A 17,286-nucleotide genomic window follows, 5' to 3' on the forward strand; every position below is an offset into this window, starting at 1 on the left:
TTTTAAAAAAGACAATTTAAAAAAACCAAAGAACTGTAAGTATGGAGAGGATGTGGCAGAATGGGAACCCTCATCCACTGCTGGTGGGAATGTAGAATGATCCAGCCATTCTGGAGGACAGTTTGGTGGTTCCTCAAGAATCTAGCTACAGATTTGCCTTATGACTGAGCAATTCCACTGCTGGGTATATACCCAGAAGAACTGAAAACAAGGGCATGAACTGATATATGCACACCAATGTTCATAGTAGCATTATTCACTAGTGCCAAAAGTTGGAATGGATAAACAAAATGTGACATAGACATACAATGGAATACTATTCAGCTGTAAGAAGGAATATGGCACTAACTCACAGGATAACATGGGTGAATCTTGAAGAACCTAGGCTTAGTGAAGTAAGCCTGGCATTGAAGGACAAATACTACATGACCTCTCTGATATGAATTAAGCAAATCCCTATGTCTCAGAGAGCTAGAAACTGGTAGATAAGCTTATAGGAAATAGAGACGGAAAGGAAGGTTGTGAGCCAATGCCCACATAGACAAAATCCATGATAAAGTGGAGGTGAAGTTGTGCAGTGAAAGGATAAGACTGGAGCATAGGGTTACTATTGGCTTAGGCTTGGCCGGCTTGAGGTGAGCTAGGGTTGGGAGGATGGGTGAGATGGTCTAAGGAAGGGGGAAGGTTGTGGGGGAGCAAGTGAGCATGGGAAATTGTTGGGTATGTGGTTGAAACTACAATGTTGAGAAAACTCATTAGAAAATATAATAAGGAAGGGTTACAGGTATAAGGTGTTTGACAGGGGGCATCTGGCACAGAGTTCACCTGGGGCAGGCTTTTAGGGAGAGTGTGAGTGCTCATCATGTCAGAGTGTGTTATATCAGTGGGCGGAGACCCATACAATGAGCAGGAAGGTGTTATGCCCCCATCCTGGGGAGGCTTGATGTTCTCAAACAAAGGAGAAGGTGTCTCTTGAGAGCATGGGTGGCTCCCAATAAGGAAGGACAGACTAGTGTGTCAAGCCCTCAACATTGTTGCATGTATCTATGAATCTTGTCCTTCAAGCAGTGAAACTTGGTTGTTGCTGTGGGCCTGAGAGGAGGGGGAGAAAGGAATAGAATAGTTGGAAGAGGAGTTAACTGAGGGCAATAGAAGTGTTCTGCATGATCCTGCAATGATGGATACAGGCCACGCTAAATATCACCAAAAATCTATAAAGGTGTGTAGTCTAAAATTGTAAACCATAATGTAAACAATAATGTAACCAAAAATTTATAAAAGTGTACAGACTAAAATGTAAACCATAATGTAAACCATAATGGAACCATGGTTAGTAGCTATGTTTCAATATCTGTACATCAGTTGTAGCAATTGTAACATCCACATGTAAAAAGATCATTGCTTGGGAAGGGATAAAAGGGTTTGATGTTGGGTATATGGGAGTTCCCTATACTCTACATGTGACTTTACTGTGAACTAAACCTTTTTTGAAGACATAATATAAAGAAAAAAAAAGAATGTAGACACTGTGAAAGAAATGGAAGAGATTGCCTTGCCACTGTACATGCAGAGCAACACCTATTAGAGTGATGAAAGGCAAAATGTCAAAAAAAAATTTTATGGTATTTTTCATTTTTTTAATACCCTAATTTATTTTTTACTTTTTTTTTGTTTTTCTAAATTATTATGTATTCTACTTCTAATCTTTAAATCTGTCAATATTATTTCATGTTCCTACTAATTGAATTTAGCAACATATTAGACTTCATTTTTGAAGAAGTTTTGGATCACAGAGAGGTTCAGCTATGGCAGGGGAGGAGCACTGGAGTGGGGTGTCATTAATGGGGGATACATGGGTGGGAGGGAGTTCTCCAGAGCAGGCATATAGGCTATATAGATAAGTTCATATGTTTTCACTAGGTATTGACATAGTTTCACATGACAATTGAGGGAGTGCTGAGTTCCCATTCCAGGAAACTCTGTCACACTCCCCAATAGAGCAGTTGCAACTCTCCAAATACAAGGACAAAGACCAGTGAACAAGGATAGTCCAGTGATGGGCCCTTGATACTGATGACTATGCTTAAGAGCCTGTGTACTTGAAAGTTCAACTAGGCCTGGAGCTGCAGGGTGCCTAAAAGTTACCTCCTGAGAGCCTCCATGTTGCTCAAATGTGGCCACTCTCTAAGCCAAGCTCAACATGTCAGTGCATTACCTTCCCCTCCATCGAAGGACATGACTCCTGAGGATAAGTCTCCCTGACATCAACGGATTACTACTAAGCACTAGCAGGTGATGCAACCAGAAAAGGACCTTGAATGAAGGGGGAAAATGGTAAAAACACATGAGCTTATATGGCTAAGAGACTTCAAAATGAGTCAGGAGGTCATCAGAGGGGCTGCACTTAACACACATCTCAGCAGGATCTCAGAGACAGCCAAAGTAGATACAACCCCAGGCAGTGGTGCTCCTGAGGGATACGGAGACTCTCAGGTTCTATGGTCATGACAGATGGCTCTGGAGTTCAGTGCCTTGCCAGTGGGCCCTACTTTGGAATTTGTGCTCCTGAGGGTGATGGAGTTGGACTCAGATGTGACCTTTCTACACATGCCTCTTCTGTCACTTTTACTGAACCTGTGGTTGGTGCTGGGGTTGCTGTATGCTCAGGAGACTTGGATCTCTGGACTGTCTATGTGCCAGCTGGGCCCTGAGCCTCAGCAGAGTTGCAACACTTGCTCTCCAGTTCATTGGACTTACCCAGATAAGCTAACAGAGAGGTGAAGATGGTCAACCACCACACCAGGGAACTGAGAGAGTCTACAGCTGAAAGCAGTAGAATTCCATCCATCAGCCATGTGGACTCTAAGTCCCCTCTCAATGTAGAGGTAGAGTGGACATCACCATCCCTGGGTCCTCAAGATGGAGGAATAAAATATGGCTTAGAGAGGACTTACTAGTATTCTACTGTAGAATTATTGTGATTCTAGCAATGAAAGTAATTATATCATTGATATGGAGACAGTGGCTACAGGAGTTGCTGAAGGCCAGGAAAGGGAAAAAGAGGTGTGATAATGGGACATTTTCGGGACTTGGAGTTGTCCTCAGTGATACTGAAGGGACAGATGTAGAACTTTATACATCCTGCCAAAACCCACTGAATGGACTGAGAGAAAGCATAAACTACAACATAAACTATAATCCATGTGGTGTAGCAATGCTCCAAAATGTACTCATCAAATGCAATGAATGTACCACACTAATGAAAGAAATTGTCACTGTGGGAGGAGTGTGGGGAGTGGGGTCTATGTGAACCTCTTATATTTTTTAATGTAACATTTTGTGTGATCTATGTATCTTTGAAAAAAAGATAATTTAAAAAAGGATTGCAGGAGGAGAGAGGACATGACTGGCAGAAAGAATGCAGGGTTTCAATAAAAGCACATTTTGGGAACTGCAAGTTGACCCCAGAGTCTGTGATGAAATTAGCAGACTGAACTGAAAGGATGGGCCAGATTTGTGATGGTATTATGGAACCAACTGACAACCTGGGGTCTCTTCTTAAATTCTCCAGTAAAATTAGACTTTTGTTTTATAAAAATCACTGTGACAGTCATGTGCAGTATGAATTAGAGGTGAGGTTCTTTGGAGTTGGGGAGACCCGTGATGATGAGGGTTTCAATTAAAGAAAAGTAGTGACTGTGGGGTGAGGGGGGAACTGACTTCAGAGAGATTTACACAGTGGCCCCCAAACTCCAGCCTAGTTGGGGAGCCTGGTGTTTGGGGAATAGAACTGGCAGGTCCTGGGGTCACATTTGCTGTGGAGGGTAAATGGGAGGCAGGAGTTCGGAAAGATCCCAGGTTTCTGCCTTAGAAGTCTTGGTGAGCAGGGTTGCTATTCCCAGAGTGGGAGAGCACAGGAAGACCAGGGAAAAATGATGGGAAAGATGTGGATTATGATTTTCTCAAAGCAGTTCGAGGTTCCAAATTACTGCAGTGGTTATGAACATATGGACCTAGAGAACAAGGAAGAGTATGGGTTTTGGAATCCTTTGGTGTGGAGGCGGTAGTTAAAGTGCTGGTAGAGAATGAGATCAGCAGCAGGTGTGGAAAGTGAAAGGAGCCAGATGAAGTAGAAAAGAAAGACTCCAGTCAAGGAGGAAGAGTCCATAATGAGACTCAGATGAGGCCAGTGAAGTGGGAGAACATCCAGGTCTTAGAGGAAGCCAAAGAGGTGGGTGTTAAAAAGAGGACATGCCGGTGTTGAATACCACAGTGAAGTCAAACAGAATAAATATTGGGCTGTGTCCATGAAGACATCATGCGATAACCCACCCCCCCCCCCAATAGATAATGAAACAAGCAAAAATACCCAAGTATCAGGGGGAAATCACCAACGTCCATGGAACAATAATAGAGGAGGAGGTATGAGTGTTTTCCATGCACCATATATAGACCACAGAGAGAAAAGGCTGGTTCCCAAAGCTGTTTAAAACCCTGTCCCAGAGGACAGTCTGGAGACAGGCCGTCCACCTAGCAGGCAGAAAAAGGAGTGATAAGGGACTAGTAAAAGGAAAAGCACTTGCAAATACTGAAGAACTGCAAATCTAAATCCCAGTGCACAGGGGGTGGGGAAGGTATCCTCTGAAGATGGAGAACACATCCAAGTTCCCACAAGAGTAAAGGCCTGCTTGAAGCAATTGCCAAGCCCAGGAAGCCCCCATGTCAGCTCAGAGCAGTCCAAGACAGGCAAGAACTTTTCTGCCCCTTCCTTTTCCTGCCTGTTCAGCCCCTTCCTGGAAGAACCGGAGGCACCTGGGTGTGAGGGGGAAGAGGAGGAGAAACCCCGGGGGTGAATGGAGAAGACCCTCCTCTTTCCCAAGTAGGCTTCCTACCTGTAGCAGTCCTAAGCTGTAAAGGTCAAGACAATTTTGATGACTTTTCAAAGAATGAACTATGATTGTTCATCAGTTAGAAGTAATCTCACCAGTACTTCTTATTGTCCAAGCACAACCCTAAAAGTCAAGTGGTCATCTGGTTTGTGTGCGGCTCCACGCAGGACGTAGTGATGGACATGGGCCTGGGACTGCGCAGCCTCCCAGGTATCTGTCCTCGGCCCATTTCTTGCAGGACCGTGACACCAAAGAAGACCAGCTTGCTGGCCGCTGCTGGCAGAGGTCATCTACATGCATTCTGACCACACCAGCAGCCTCTACCAGTTTGGGTGGGTGGTGGGGCACCACACAGAAGCCAACATGACGGCTCGTGGGGACATCTTTGAGATGGGGACCTGGGTGCTGACAGCAAGGGAGTGTGAGCACCCAGCCCCTTGTTAGAGGGCTCTGCAGGATGAGGATGCGATCAATTTCAGTAACAGACAGCTCCCTGTTATGCACATCCCCTGTCACTGCAGAGCAGTATTTGCTTACATGACAAAAACCGCAAGCTTCTCTTCAGTGGAGACATCGTGTATGATGGATCACTACCTGGCCGGCTCCCTTAGAGCAGATGTGCCTATGTTGGAACCTGTGAATGACTGACAGAAAAAGTGGACAGGGTCTGGTAGTCAAGGTGCTTCCCAGGCACTCCAAAACCTTTGGTGCTGAAACGCTTTTGTGATTGGCTTCCAACTATATTTGAAAAGCTGGGATATGTCACAAAATACCTACTTTTTGCCATGTGATCTCTTGCTAGTTTAGCTCTTTGTATGACACATTCTCAGATGTTGCACGAGTATCTATACTGATAATCTATTTTGATTAATTCTATAAATTAGTCCAGTTCATTTTGTGCTGTTTGAATGATTAATAGTGGGCATTTCGTGGAGTGCTCTTATATTATTATGTCATATTAGAAAAAGAAAGATTGATAATGACTAAGTCAAAAAAAGGAGAAGTTTATAATTTTAAACTTTTTTTTCTTCCAAATGAGAAACACCTGAAATAGGTTTGTGATTTGCCAAAGTTATCATCATTTCGTATGTACCCTAGAAATTACAGAGAAGTGTAAGTGGGAGCAAAGAGGCATCTTACAGGAGAAGAAAGAACTGTCTTTGCCTCCCATTTATCTTATTTTATTCCTAGATGACCTAGAAAAGAGGACATATATTAAAAAACAAAGTTTTATGTTTGTACCCCAAATTTGGTACTTTTCATTATTTAAAGATAAAGGTTTTTAGGTTTAAAAGACATTAGAAAACAGTACAAGCATGTAAACTAGCATTTAGAGTGACAGCCTGAAATGTTATGGGCCTGAATTTTTTATGCTTCCTTTTATTTATATATTCTTTATGTAATTATAGCATACGTTACGTGATGTATAATTTTACTTCTGAAAAGTACGATGAATTTTGTTTTATGGCAAAGCTTTAAATAGAAACTGCTGACATGCTTCAGTAAAAAGCTACTTTATATTTTTGTTTGTTATTATGTAAGTGTAATTAATATTTTCAATCATAAAAGTGAAATTTAAATCAGAGTGGGAAGCAAAAGATCTGAAAATAGGGATGTAAGCCTTGCTGTCTAGAGTGGTCTATTTCACACGACACTTTAAATATGATTTTAGGAGGCCCATATCTTTCAAAAACCTAGTATTTAGCATGAGAAAGATGGGGTTGTGATTGTATATATGAGTCAGCCTTAATGACAAGTACTGCTGCATCCCACCAAATGAACCTTTACTTAGAATCAGACAGGACACCACAGCGATTTGCTCAAATATAGACTACCAGGGAAGTTTTTCTGTGATGACTGTTCAAGGCAGTAGATATGTTTCAACTCATAATGCAGCATTAGAAATATAGTCTTGGTTCAGGACAACTATGAACAATCACATATTCAGTCCTAAATATAGCCATTACTTTTATATCACTAGCACAAAAGACAACCGAAAGTCCTTAACCATTGGCCATTTTATCATATTTTGGATTTTTTTTTAATCAGAGTAGAGCAGGCACAAAGTTTTATTGGAAAATATTTAAACCTGCTGAAGGATTTCCTTATTTGATAAAATTATAGTTCGTCAAAACACATTAATTTTATTTAATTTCCTGATTTTTTTCACTTTTTCGAGTTGTATCATAGCACAACTGTGATATTTTGCTCTTACTTCATTGTGAATAAATTGGGATCTATCATTTGTTGAGTGTTCATGCCAGTAATTTTTAAAAATGAATTATTTAACTTAATCCTCACACAATGCAACTCTGAACACAAGCCTGCTTGCCACCCAAATTGTGTTCTTTCTCTTAATACCTGCGCAGTAGCATAAAATTGGCAAAGTATAATTTTACTTTCCAAGATGCCACATGTTCCAAGAGTGAATCACATGATGTTAAAGCATAATGATAGCAAATTTCTTTTTTTAAGTTTAAAATTATATATTTTGGGGAGCAGATGTGACTCAAGCAGTTGAGCACCCATATCTCAGGCATATATATATATACACATACACACATTTTTTTTTCACACTGACAGTGAGCTTTGCTGTAATTAAGATTTTTGGAAATATTAATATGTAGGTATAATTCTAAGTTGTCAAAATGTAAAACATTTAGAAATAATTTTTGTTATTTATATTGTTAATACTGAACCTTTGAAAATTCATTTTCCCTATTTGTTATTTCTTTTTAACTAAGAAGTTTAAAGCAAACAAAAACCATGTGTGTTAACCTGATGTATTTGAATAAACAGTTATGTATATTTGTTCTCGTATGGATAGTAATATGTGACTTGCACGAATTGTCTTCTTATAATTTTCAGAAAAGTGTAAGTAATTACTTGTGAATAAATATTAAAGCAGACATTAAAAGTCAGTGGTATTTCCATTCTTGTGGAGACAGTGACCCATGGATGTCTGAAGTTAGGGAGACGGAAAAACAGGTGTAACAGGGGGGAATTTTCAGGACTTGGTAATCATCCTGAATGACATTACAACGACAGACACAGGCCATTATATATCCAGCCATAACCTAAAGAATCGAATGGGAGAAAGTGTAAACTACAATGTAAACTACAATCCATGCTTAGTGGCAATGCTCCAAAATGTATTTATCAGTTGCAATGTGTGTACCACACTGATGAAAGATGTTGCTAATGTGGGAAAATGTGGGCGGTATGGGGAGTGGAGCATTTAGGAATCCCCTATATATCCTCTGTAACATTTACGTAATCAAGGTATCTTCTAAAAAATTTTTTTAAAAAATCAATGCTATTTGCCAGAGACTTCATCCAAGAAGAAAGGAAAGAGCCAGCTCCACCATGAGGGCAAGGGTAAGGAACAGAATTGTTTTGTAACATCATCCTGTGAGTTCTGCTTGTTACATGAAGAGGAAAAATAGGAATAAAAAGAGTTCTCTGGAAAAAAAAAAATGGAGAGTGTTCCTAGTGAAATTAAAGTTGCTGCCACAGAGAACCTCCCTTGTCTGACATAAGAGCTTAGACATGTCAGGCATAATTAGACGCAGAAACTACTGGATGATACCCTGACTTTGTTGGCCTTAATAAAGATTTAAATTGCTATCTTTTATCAATAACATGCATTTTAACTTTCCCTACTCAAAACCGAAATCATCTTTTAACAGCTTTATTGTAATGTCTAATCTTGCTGTGAACACCACCAGGATCTTTGGCTGGAAGACAAAATGAAAAGAACATGGAGAAGAAGTTCATGGAAAATAATGAGTTGGGGAAGTGGGATTTCAGGCCAAGATTAGAAAGCAGAGAAAGATAGAGAAGGGTGGGAATCAGGAAAAGCCAAGGGGTGAAGAAGCCAGGTCAACTCTGACAAAAATCATTAATAATTTTAGCAAACATTTATTGGAGCCTTTTCATACATAGTATTTCATTTAGTTTTCATAACGCTATCATTACAGTGAAAGGCACACAGTATAATGGTTGAGAGCGAGACTCTAGGTAGATATATATCAGGCAAATTATTTAATCTCCCTGTGCTTCAGTCCCTACATCTCTCAAATTGTGATGCGCTCCTCCCACAGAGGGCTGCCATGAGAATTAAACCAGTAAATGCATGCAAAGAACTTGGAAATGTAGCAAACAATATAAGTTGTGTATAAACCTGAGATAGGTGTTATTATTATCCTAAAATAACAAGATGACAGAATTGAGACTCGGAAAAGTTGAATAAATTACTAAGGGACGTTCAGTTAAGTAAAGGACGAAGGCAGAATTTGAACACAGTGGATTCCACACACTTCATTTCCCCTTTGGGCCTCTCTCCTTCCAAAACCCAGCCACCCAAGAAGCCTGTCCTGTGCCTCCTCTCCATTGTGCCTTCCTGTCAGCTAACTGCCTACTAAATAAAGCCGAAGGTTAGGCTGATGCCTGGGATTTAAATGTAACAATGCCAGGAGGGTTGACCTTTAGCAGGAGGATTTTAAACACTAGAAAGATAATGGGCAGTGCTTCCTGGTAAAAGTCCAGTGAAGGACATACTTGCAGTCACAGGGAACTTTGTAAGCAAAAACTAAGAGAGACAAAAAAGAAGAGATAAGAAGATGACAAAGGCCAGCAGAAATCAGGACATCTTTTGGCATGGCAGTCAGAAATGACTGTCGTCTCCACATCCAAATCGGTAGCTGTGGCCCAGAGCTGAACAGTAGGTGGGGCTGGGTCTCCTGAGATGAATGTGAGAAGTGCTTCTCACCAGCGCTGGGGAGAAAGAGTTCATGAACAAAACACAGAGGGAAAGAAAATTAGCAGAGACAAGTGGGATCCAAGAGAAGGAATCTGACACCAGTGATCTCGGCGGTGGGAGGTTAAATTCTGACCTACTCTCCCTTTTCATCTAGGTTCATTTAGGTTTAAATTGTATGTGGTATTATTTCTGCTTTACATAAACCAAATAAGCCTTATATGGCTTTTCCTATTCTTCCTGTTCTTTTTCCCTTCTCTCCTCCAATTTTCTCTTTGGACTAGCTCATGCTGGTCCACTCAATGAAAACAAGTTGGACTGAAATGAACTCAAGGGCTCTAGTCTGACCAGTGGCATAAGAAGCAGATCCATACTGCCCATAACCACTCAAGATGCTCCACTGTACACCATACTCTCTAGGCTCAGGCTCAAATCTATCTTATCCTGACACAAACCTGTTCTATGCCCTCACTTCCCATTGACTTGAAACCTGGCAGTCTCAATTCTTCTTTCTTCTTAATTCTCCACACCAAGTCAGTAACCACATCCCATAAAGTTGCCTCTCTGATGAATTTTCTCTCATTGTTCTCCTCTCCCACCATGCTCTCCTTCAGACTCAGAGATTTTTCAAATTTCTTGGAAACAGTCTGATTCTACTTTGTCTCTACCAACTCCTCCTCCAAACTATCCCCTACTCTACTGTCAGAAATATTTCAACATCCTAGACAAGTTCAGATTACAATTTTAATTGAAAGGCATTCATGGTTAATCAGTGAATGATTGCCAGGATCAACCTCTTGGACCTGAGTTCAGGATACTATGTATCTGAGACTTCTACTCACCTTTCTCAACCAACTTCCCATTAACACCCCAGACCTACACCTACTCCAATCACAAAGGCCCACGGATCAGGCCTTGGAAAGAATAATGAAAGAACTCTCTCAGAGGCTCTGCCTTGCAAATATGGTGTTCTAAGATAGTGCCTGGAGTTAACGTAATTTGTCAGGATGAGGAGCACAAAACTGAATTTCTTTACAACACACAGCATTTGCCTTGCATATCACAGGATGGTCACTCATCTACGAAAAAATAATACATCACAGAGCCCTGCAAATAGTGAATTATAGGTTGAGACATTGAGCAAAAGAGTTAAAACAATTCTTTTCTACTAGGAATGGGGAAAAAAGGAAATTTCCGAATCTCTTATTAGAAAAACAGGGAGGAGAGGAGAATCAAGAAGGCTATGATTGATCCAGGAAAACTTTCCTAGACAGGTGCAGAAGAGGGCAACAGCAAAGGAGTTAAAACTTTTGAAGGCTGAAGGAGCAGAGACCATGTGTAAACACCAGTGAAAAAGCCTCTCTGTTTCTAGCAACAATGAGCCTTGTTATCCTCAGAGCTCGGTAGTCTTCACTCTACCCTGATTTCACTAGTACGAATTTTGGAGGGTTCAGGGAGAGGGTGGGCCAGCAAAGGCAGTGATTTATCACAGCTCTATTATCCAAGGACCTGAGTTAAGCTGGAAGATCTGGAGCCGCACAACAATCGCTACTTGATGATGCTGTGATGACCTCACAAGTGAAGCTCCCCCCACCCCCACCAACAGCTTCTTCAGAGCTAGGCAGAGGAACCAGAGGGAAAATCCACCTTCCCCTGCACAGCCACACCATCCACCTCACTCAACTACTTGTCAAGTTCACTACCAACACAAAGGGGTAAGTTGCATTTGGACAACTGGAATTTCTATCTCTACTACCCTGGAAGTGGCTGGTAGCACACTAGGCATTGAGAAGGTTTAGGATGGTTATGTTCTGGTGAAAGTTCCTTTCATTTTCGATAGCTAGGACTGGGGTGCACTTTAGCTTACTACAGAGAGTTTTGAAAATTTTGGAATTTAACTTAATGATCTGCCTCCCCAGACAACCATACCAATTTTAATACTAAAGTAAATTAGATAAAATTTTTTCGTTAAAGGGAGTCAAAGATGCAACAATTAGAGCCAACCTGAAGTATTTTCGGGAGCTGAAAAACCTTGTCCAGATCCTAGAAGTTAAACTGTCCATAGAGGAAGACCTAGCTCAGGGTAAAATTCCAGAGAGAGGAAAAGGAATTTCCTTCTTAAGATCATACTTTGCAGCTCTAGCCCTTCATATTTTCAGAAGAATTGGCATTTCCTGTTTCATCTCCTCTCCTGATTTCATTAGACAAAACAGGGAGAGGGGAAAGCCCAGAGTGGTCCGTGGAAATCCAATCAGGGTACAAAGTCAAGTACTTCCCCTTCCCCTGTTCTCAGGCGGGGAAGGCAGTGCTCAAGGTTTCTATACCTTAGGCAAGGCAGGATGGAAAGCATCACAGGTGCCTAAGCCCACTAATATACTTTTCCACTCCATCTCCAGAGTAACGAGGAGGTGGCCTTACAGGAGTTCTTTAAAACCTTTTTTTGTGCCATGCATGCCTTTAGCAGTCTGATCAAACTTATGAACACCTCAGAATAATGTTTTTTAAAGAATGAAATGAAATGGAGGAGAATATGCCCATAAGGATATTACTGGAACAACTGAAAAAGTTGAAATATAAACTGTGCCATATCAATGTTAAATTTCTTTAACGTGATAACTGCACTTAATGTAGTTACATAAGTGAATATCCCTGTTCTTAGGAAATGTATATAGAAGTATTAAATGTTCAATGAGTGTGATGTACACAACCTATTCTCAAATATTTAGATGAATATATAGACAGATAGATGAAGGAAGGAAGAGAGGGAGGGATGGAGGGAGGGAGATATAGATAGATGATTGATAGATAGTTGGATAGATAGATAGATATAGCAATTGTGGCAAAATGTTAGAAGTTGGTAAATCTGAGCATCTAGAGAGGAAGTATATTGAATCATCTGTATTGATTTTGTATTATTTTTATAACTTTCTTGTAAGTTTGAAATTATTTCAAAATAAAAGAATAAAATAAAATGCAGGGGCTTACAGAAGATACCAACTATATTCTTGCAGTTGGGGGTCCAAGAACTCCAGGTTAAGAATCTCTGCTAGGAACTATGGAAAGGAGACAAGACTAGTGAAAACAGAGTAAGGATGGAGAGATCAAGAAACACTGCCCACTACAAATCCATCTAGACCCTGACCACATCTTTGGAGAGGCTTTCTCCAGAACAAGGATGGGCAGGAGGTGTGAGTTAGAAGGTTGTACTGGTCCCATCCTGACCTTGTAGTGTGGTCTCCAACCTAAAATCTGTCTGTTATTTCTTTGAAGGGCCCAGATAATCAAGAAACAATGTCGAGTGATGATAAAAATAAATCAAATGATCCCAAGAATGACTACAAGAGCTGTGAGCCCAAGTGTGAGCCCAAGTGTGAACCCAAGTGTGAACAAAGGTGTGAGGACAAATGCCAACCCAGCTGTATAAAGAAGCTGTTGCAGCGCTGCACTGACAAGTGCCCACGGGACAAGTGTTCACCACCACCGTGCCCAGCAAAGTGCCCGTCCCCCCCGCCATGCCCCCCGCCGTGCCCCCCACCGTGCCCGTGCCCCTGTCCTCCCAAGCCCTGTGCCAAGCCCTGTCCTCCTAAATGCCCACCTCCCTGTCCACCCCCTGAGTAAGGCACCGCAGGCACCATCCAGCCGGCGCTGCCACCAACTTCACCACCACAACGTCACGGGGGCCAGAAACAAACCAAGAACTGACAAGTAAATGTGTTCTTCTGCTGTGCAAGTCTTTCTCTTTTGTTGTTTTGGTTTTTTTACTTTGGGGTTTACTTTTTATTGTTGCTGCTGCTGCTGTTTTATAGCACTAAATCTCCAAGAAGCAATCCCTGGGCACGAGGTTAGAACCCCAGTCCTCCACTGTTAATGGCCCTCCCAGTCTGGTTCCCCGGCCCCAGCCTGATGTTGAGAGGGAGACACCCCTCCTCTGAAGGGGGAGCCTAGGGAGCTTGGGCCCCTGAGAACAAGCTGCATGGATTTAAATTCTAGCTCTGCCCCCTCCCAGTACATCATCTTAAGCAAGTTGCTTAATTTCTTGGTACCCTCCCAAGCCTTGTTCCATAAAAGGAATGATTATACCTGGTTACAGTGCTGTCATGTGCTTAAGGTACTAACACATCTTAATTGCTTGATGCCTCACTTCCCATTGGACTGTAAGTGTCCTGAGAGCAGCAGTCACGTTCTAACTTACACCTGAAGGCACATAGCTAAGCCTTCTTAAAAATAACAATAGATAAGGAGCTGTGGATTGCCCCGATATCAATTTCTAGGTTTTTACACCTACCATAAAAGCTGTTACGATGGAAGGAAACCTAGGTAAAGGCTTCCTGGCAGAGCCACCCTACAATATTTTTTCAACTTTCTTTGTATCTACAGTTATTTTATAATAAAAATAGAAAAAGATAAGGCTGGAAGACCCCAACGAGGAATAAACAGGGAAAGCACTCATCGTTGATATGTTATGGGAATTATTTACAAGTAGCTAGAGATAGAGTTTGTTTCACAAAAGGGAATCTAAAGGTTCATATTGCTGGGAATGACATGGGATGGGGAGAGTCATAGAATTCGAGATCTGTAGGAACCAGGACTTCAAGACTTGGGAGAGTGGACTAACTACCAACATCTCAGTCACTCAAGTCTCACCAATCTCCACTTCTCTTCAGCGTTGGTCTCATCCTTTCAAAGTCCCCCTCCACGTGACGAGGACCTTGGCCCCTACAGACCCAGCATGTTAGGGGGTTGAACATGAGGGCACTCCTGTGATTTCTAGGAAAGGAACCTGGTTGCCTAGGAGGCCCAGCCTGTGGCTTTGTTATGTGGATAGCACCAGCTGTTAATTACTACAGCCCTCGACATTTCAGTGGAACTAGGTTTAGGATTCTCTTCTGTCACAGTAGGTGGTAATGGAAAGGGCAAGGTTGGGAGGCATCCCTCTGGAATCGTGGTACATAAACAACTTTCCTTTCTTCGAGGCTGGAAGATGGTTCAGACTAGCAAAGCCAGCAGCAAGTATGGAAAGCCCAAATAAAAGATAACTGGGATCCCTATAGCCCAAGCTCATATAATCAGCTGTTACTTTCAGAACAGGAGAGCTGGACAAGCTTTAGGCTGGGACCCCCTCACCTACTCTGACATGAGGGTCTCCTGGCAGGAATGAGAGCCAGGCACCAAGTTCCCCATGCACTAGTGCCCTGCAGAGGGCCCTCCTGGGCACCTCTGGAAGCCTCGGTAAGGGCATTGGAGGTATCCGTGATCAACTGTTGAAAAAGGTGGAAAACTTTTCCACCTCAATAGAAACAAAAAAAAAAAAAAAAAACTGAGAGGAAGGAAAAGGTAAAGGGAAATTAGAGCAATAATGTGATCTCGTTCATCTAAGTAAATGTCACTTTAAGTAACAAATTCCAATGCTAAAAAGTGTGCCACTGTTGTTGGGAGTGTAATTAGACAAGAATCGTTTTAGAGAACAATTTGGGAATATATATCAAAAGCGTAAGACTCTTCAGTTCTTTGATCCAATTGTTCCCTTTCTGGAATCTATACAAAGAAAAATAGTTCCAAAATGGAGAACACAATATAAATAAAGGTATTTATCACAATGAAGCTCAGAAACTAAAGATCCAACAGAGGTTTTATTAAATAATTTTGGATGTATTACCTGGTGAAACGTTGCACAATCATTAAAATGCATAAAACGCAAAAAGGCAAGGCCCTAATGAATGTATAAAGCAAATATGTTTAACTAAAAACTAATAACAAGGAAATTTTCCAACATTCTAGTTGATTTTAAGGCAACGTGGTCATGCTTTTATTTATTTTGTAGTGAGAAAAAAGGAAATAAGCATCAACACTCCAGAAACCACTCCCCTTCCCAAATCCTTTCATTTACTCAATGGTAAAGAAAAGGAAGGAAGGAAGAAGGAAAGGAGGGAGGAGAGGAGGGAGGGAAGACTTCCTAGTGAGCACACGCCTTATAGTAGGCACCCTCACATAGATGCATTCCTTCGAGGCATTGGTCTCTGTCCCAGGCTTCAGCAGGGGAGGGTAACCTCCATCGGGGTAGGTGGTCAGTTCTCTGAGGTGACTGTTAAGAACTCTGTGCACAGACTAGATGGAGCCAGCTCTGAGAACATGAAACCATCCATGGCTGATCTAACTCTCTTCTCTCCCATGTAAAGAAAACTGAAGATAGACATCTCTTCATGGCTACTTTCCCAACAAAGCTAGATCAAAGGCAATTCTGGGGAAGACGGCTAGAACGTGATGAGGGTGCCATCTCCCTGCAGAATGCCATAATTATGCCCAGGCCCAGCGGCGGTCACCAGGGCCCTGCCCCAAATAGTAGAGGGTTTCATACATAAATAAGCAAATGAAGAGAGGCATCATGAGAATCTGTGCTGTGCCAGGCTTGATGGCTCACAGATAATGTGACAGGGCAGGACCAAGCCCTCTCTTTTTAAGGAAAAGTAGTGCTGAGGGTTCATTAGGAAGACAAGAAGAGATGACACCACAAAACCCCTGGCATCGTGCTTTCTTAAGAATTAGGCATGGGTGTAATTGGTCTTGAGAAAGGACTTCTAAGCCTTCCAAAACTGGACCAGATGGGAGCAACTGGCTGCAAAGCAGACCAGGCTGCCACCGAAGGGCTGGGTGGGCTTGGCTTTGAAGTTGGAAGGAAACTTAGAGATGATTTTCACACATCCCCCACCTCCACATGTGAATGAAAACAGGGCAGATGGCAGGCAGTAGCCAGTCACCGACCTGCCCAATTTTCCTGCCCTTCCTCCACATGGTCAAATATTGCCAGGTTTTATTGATGGCAACAAGTCATAACTGCTTCAATGCCACAGCTATCGATGCTCATCAAATAAACATATCAGTAAATACAGGAAGTCATTTGTCAAGCACATAAAGACTCAAAGATACAAGCTTATCCTAAAACGCATATGATGTTTTCAGCTGCACCTCTCTTCCAGGTGCCTGAAACCTCAGCTGTCTGACCTCCAGAGCTATGTCCACTCTCCCAGTCTCAAAGGAAGTCCTTCTCAGACCCCGAGTTCATGCTTTTTCCTACCAGAAACTCCTTTAAGGCCCTCGTCATCTCTCACCCACATCACTCATGAACCTCCTCACCAGCTTCTCAAGCTCCAAGTTCACCTTACTCCAGACCTCTCTCCAATGACATTCAGCAAGGCCGTCTTTCCAAAACATCACTCTCTTGCTTAAAATCCTTCAAAGTCTGCCTTTTGCCTATGGAGCAGCTCATATGACTTAACCAGACACAGGAAGAGCTTCAGGATCTGGCCCCAGCTGCCTCCTCTAGCCTTATCTTGCTACCACTCCATCTCCTCCTACAACTTTTCAGCCCAGTGACAGGTTTTTCTGGCACACTAAACAGTTTCTAGCCTTTGTGACTTTTCACTTCCTTCTCCTCTATCATTCCCCTTTCTTCCACTGAACCCTTCTCTGAATGATCCACTGAGATAAATTCTCATCCTTTCAGTCAATTCATGGTTCACCTGTTCTAAGAAGCTTCCCCCACCTCCATCCCACGCTGGTTAGGTACCTCCCTACCGCAGTGATTTCAGAGCATCCATGCCTTCCTTTACTGTAGTAAGTACCCCACCATATTCTGGTCAT

The 17,286-nt window shown here is 42.0% G+C and overlaps 1 protein-coding gene and 1 pseudogene across 1 annotated transcript; both read left to right on the forward strand.

Annotated features, from left to right (window-relative positions):
• Positions 1–4,350: 4,350 nt before the first annotated feature.
• LOC111765446 (acyl-coenzyme A thioesterase MBLAC2 pseudogene) lies at positions 4,351–5,743 on the forward strand (annotated as a pseudogene).
• A 7,196-nt stretch (positions 5,744–12,939) lies between these two features.
• Positions 12,940–13,266, forward strand: LELP1 (late cornified envelope like proline rich 1). Its single transcript, XM_004463767.1, has one exon. It carries the CDS (start codon positions 12,940–12,942, stop codon positions 13,264–13,266), a length of 327 nt encoding a protein of 108 aa, XP_004463824.1.
• Positions 13,267–17,286: the final 4,020 nt, after the last annotated feature.

This window comes from Dasypus novemcinctus, chromosome 13 (assembly GCF_030445035.2).
Source record: "Dasypus novemcinctus isolate mDasNov1 chromosome 13, mDasNov1.1.hap2, whole genome shotgun sequence".
In the NCBI taxonomy this organism is placed as follows: domain Eukaryota; kingdom Metazoa; phylum Chordata; class Mammalia; order Cingulata; family Dasypodidae; genus Dasypus; species Dasypus novemcinctus.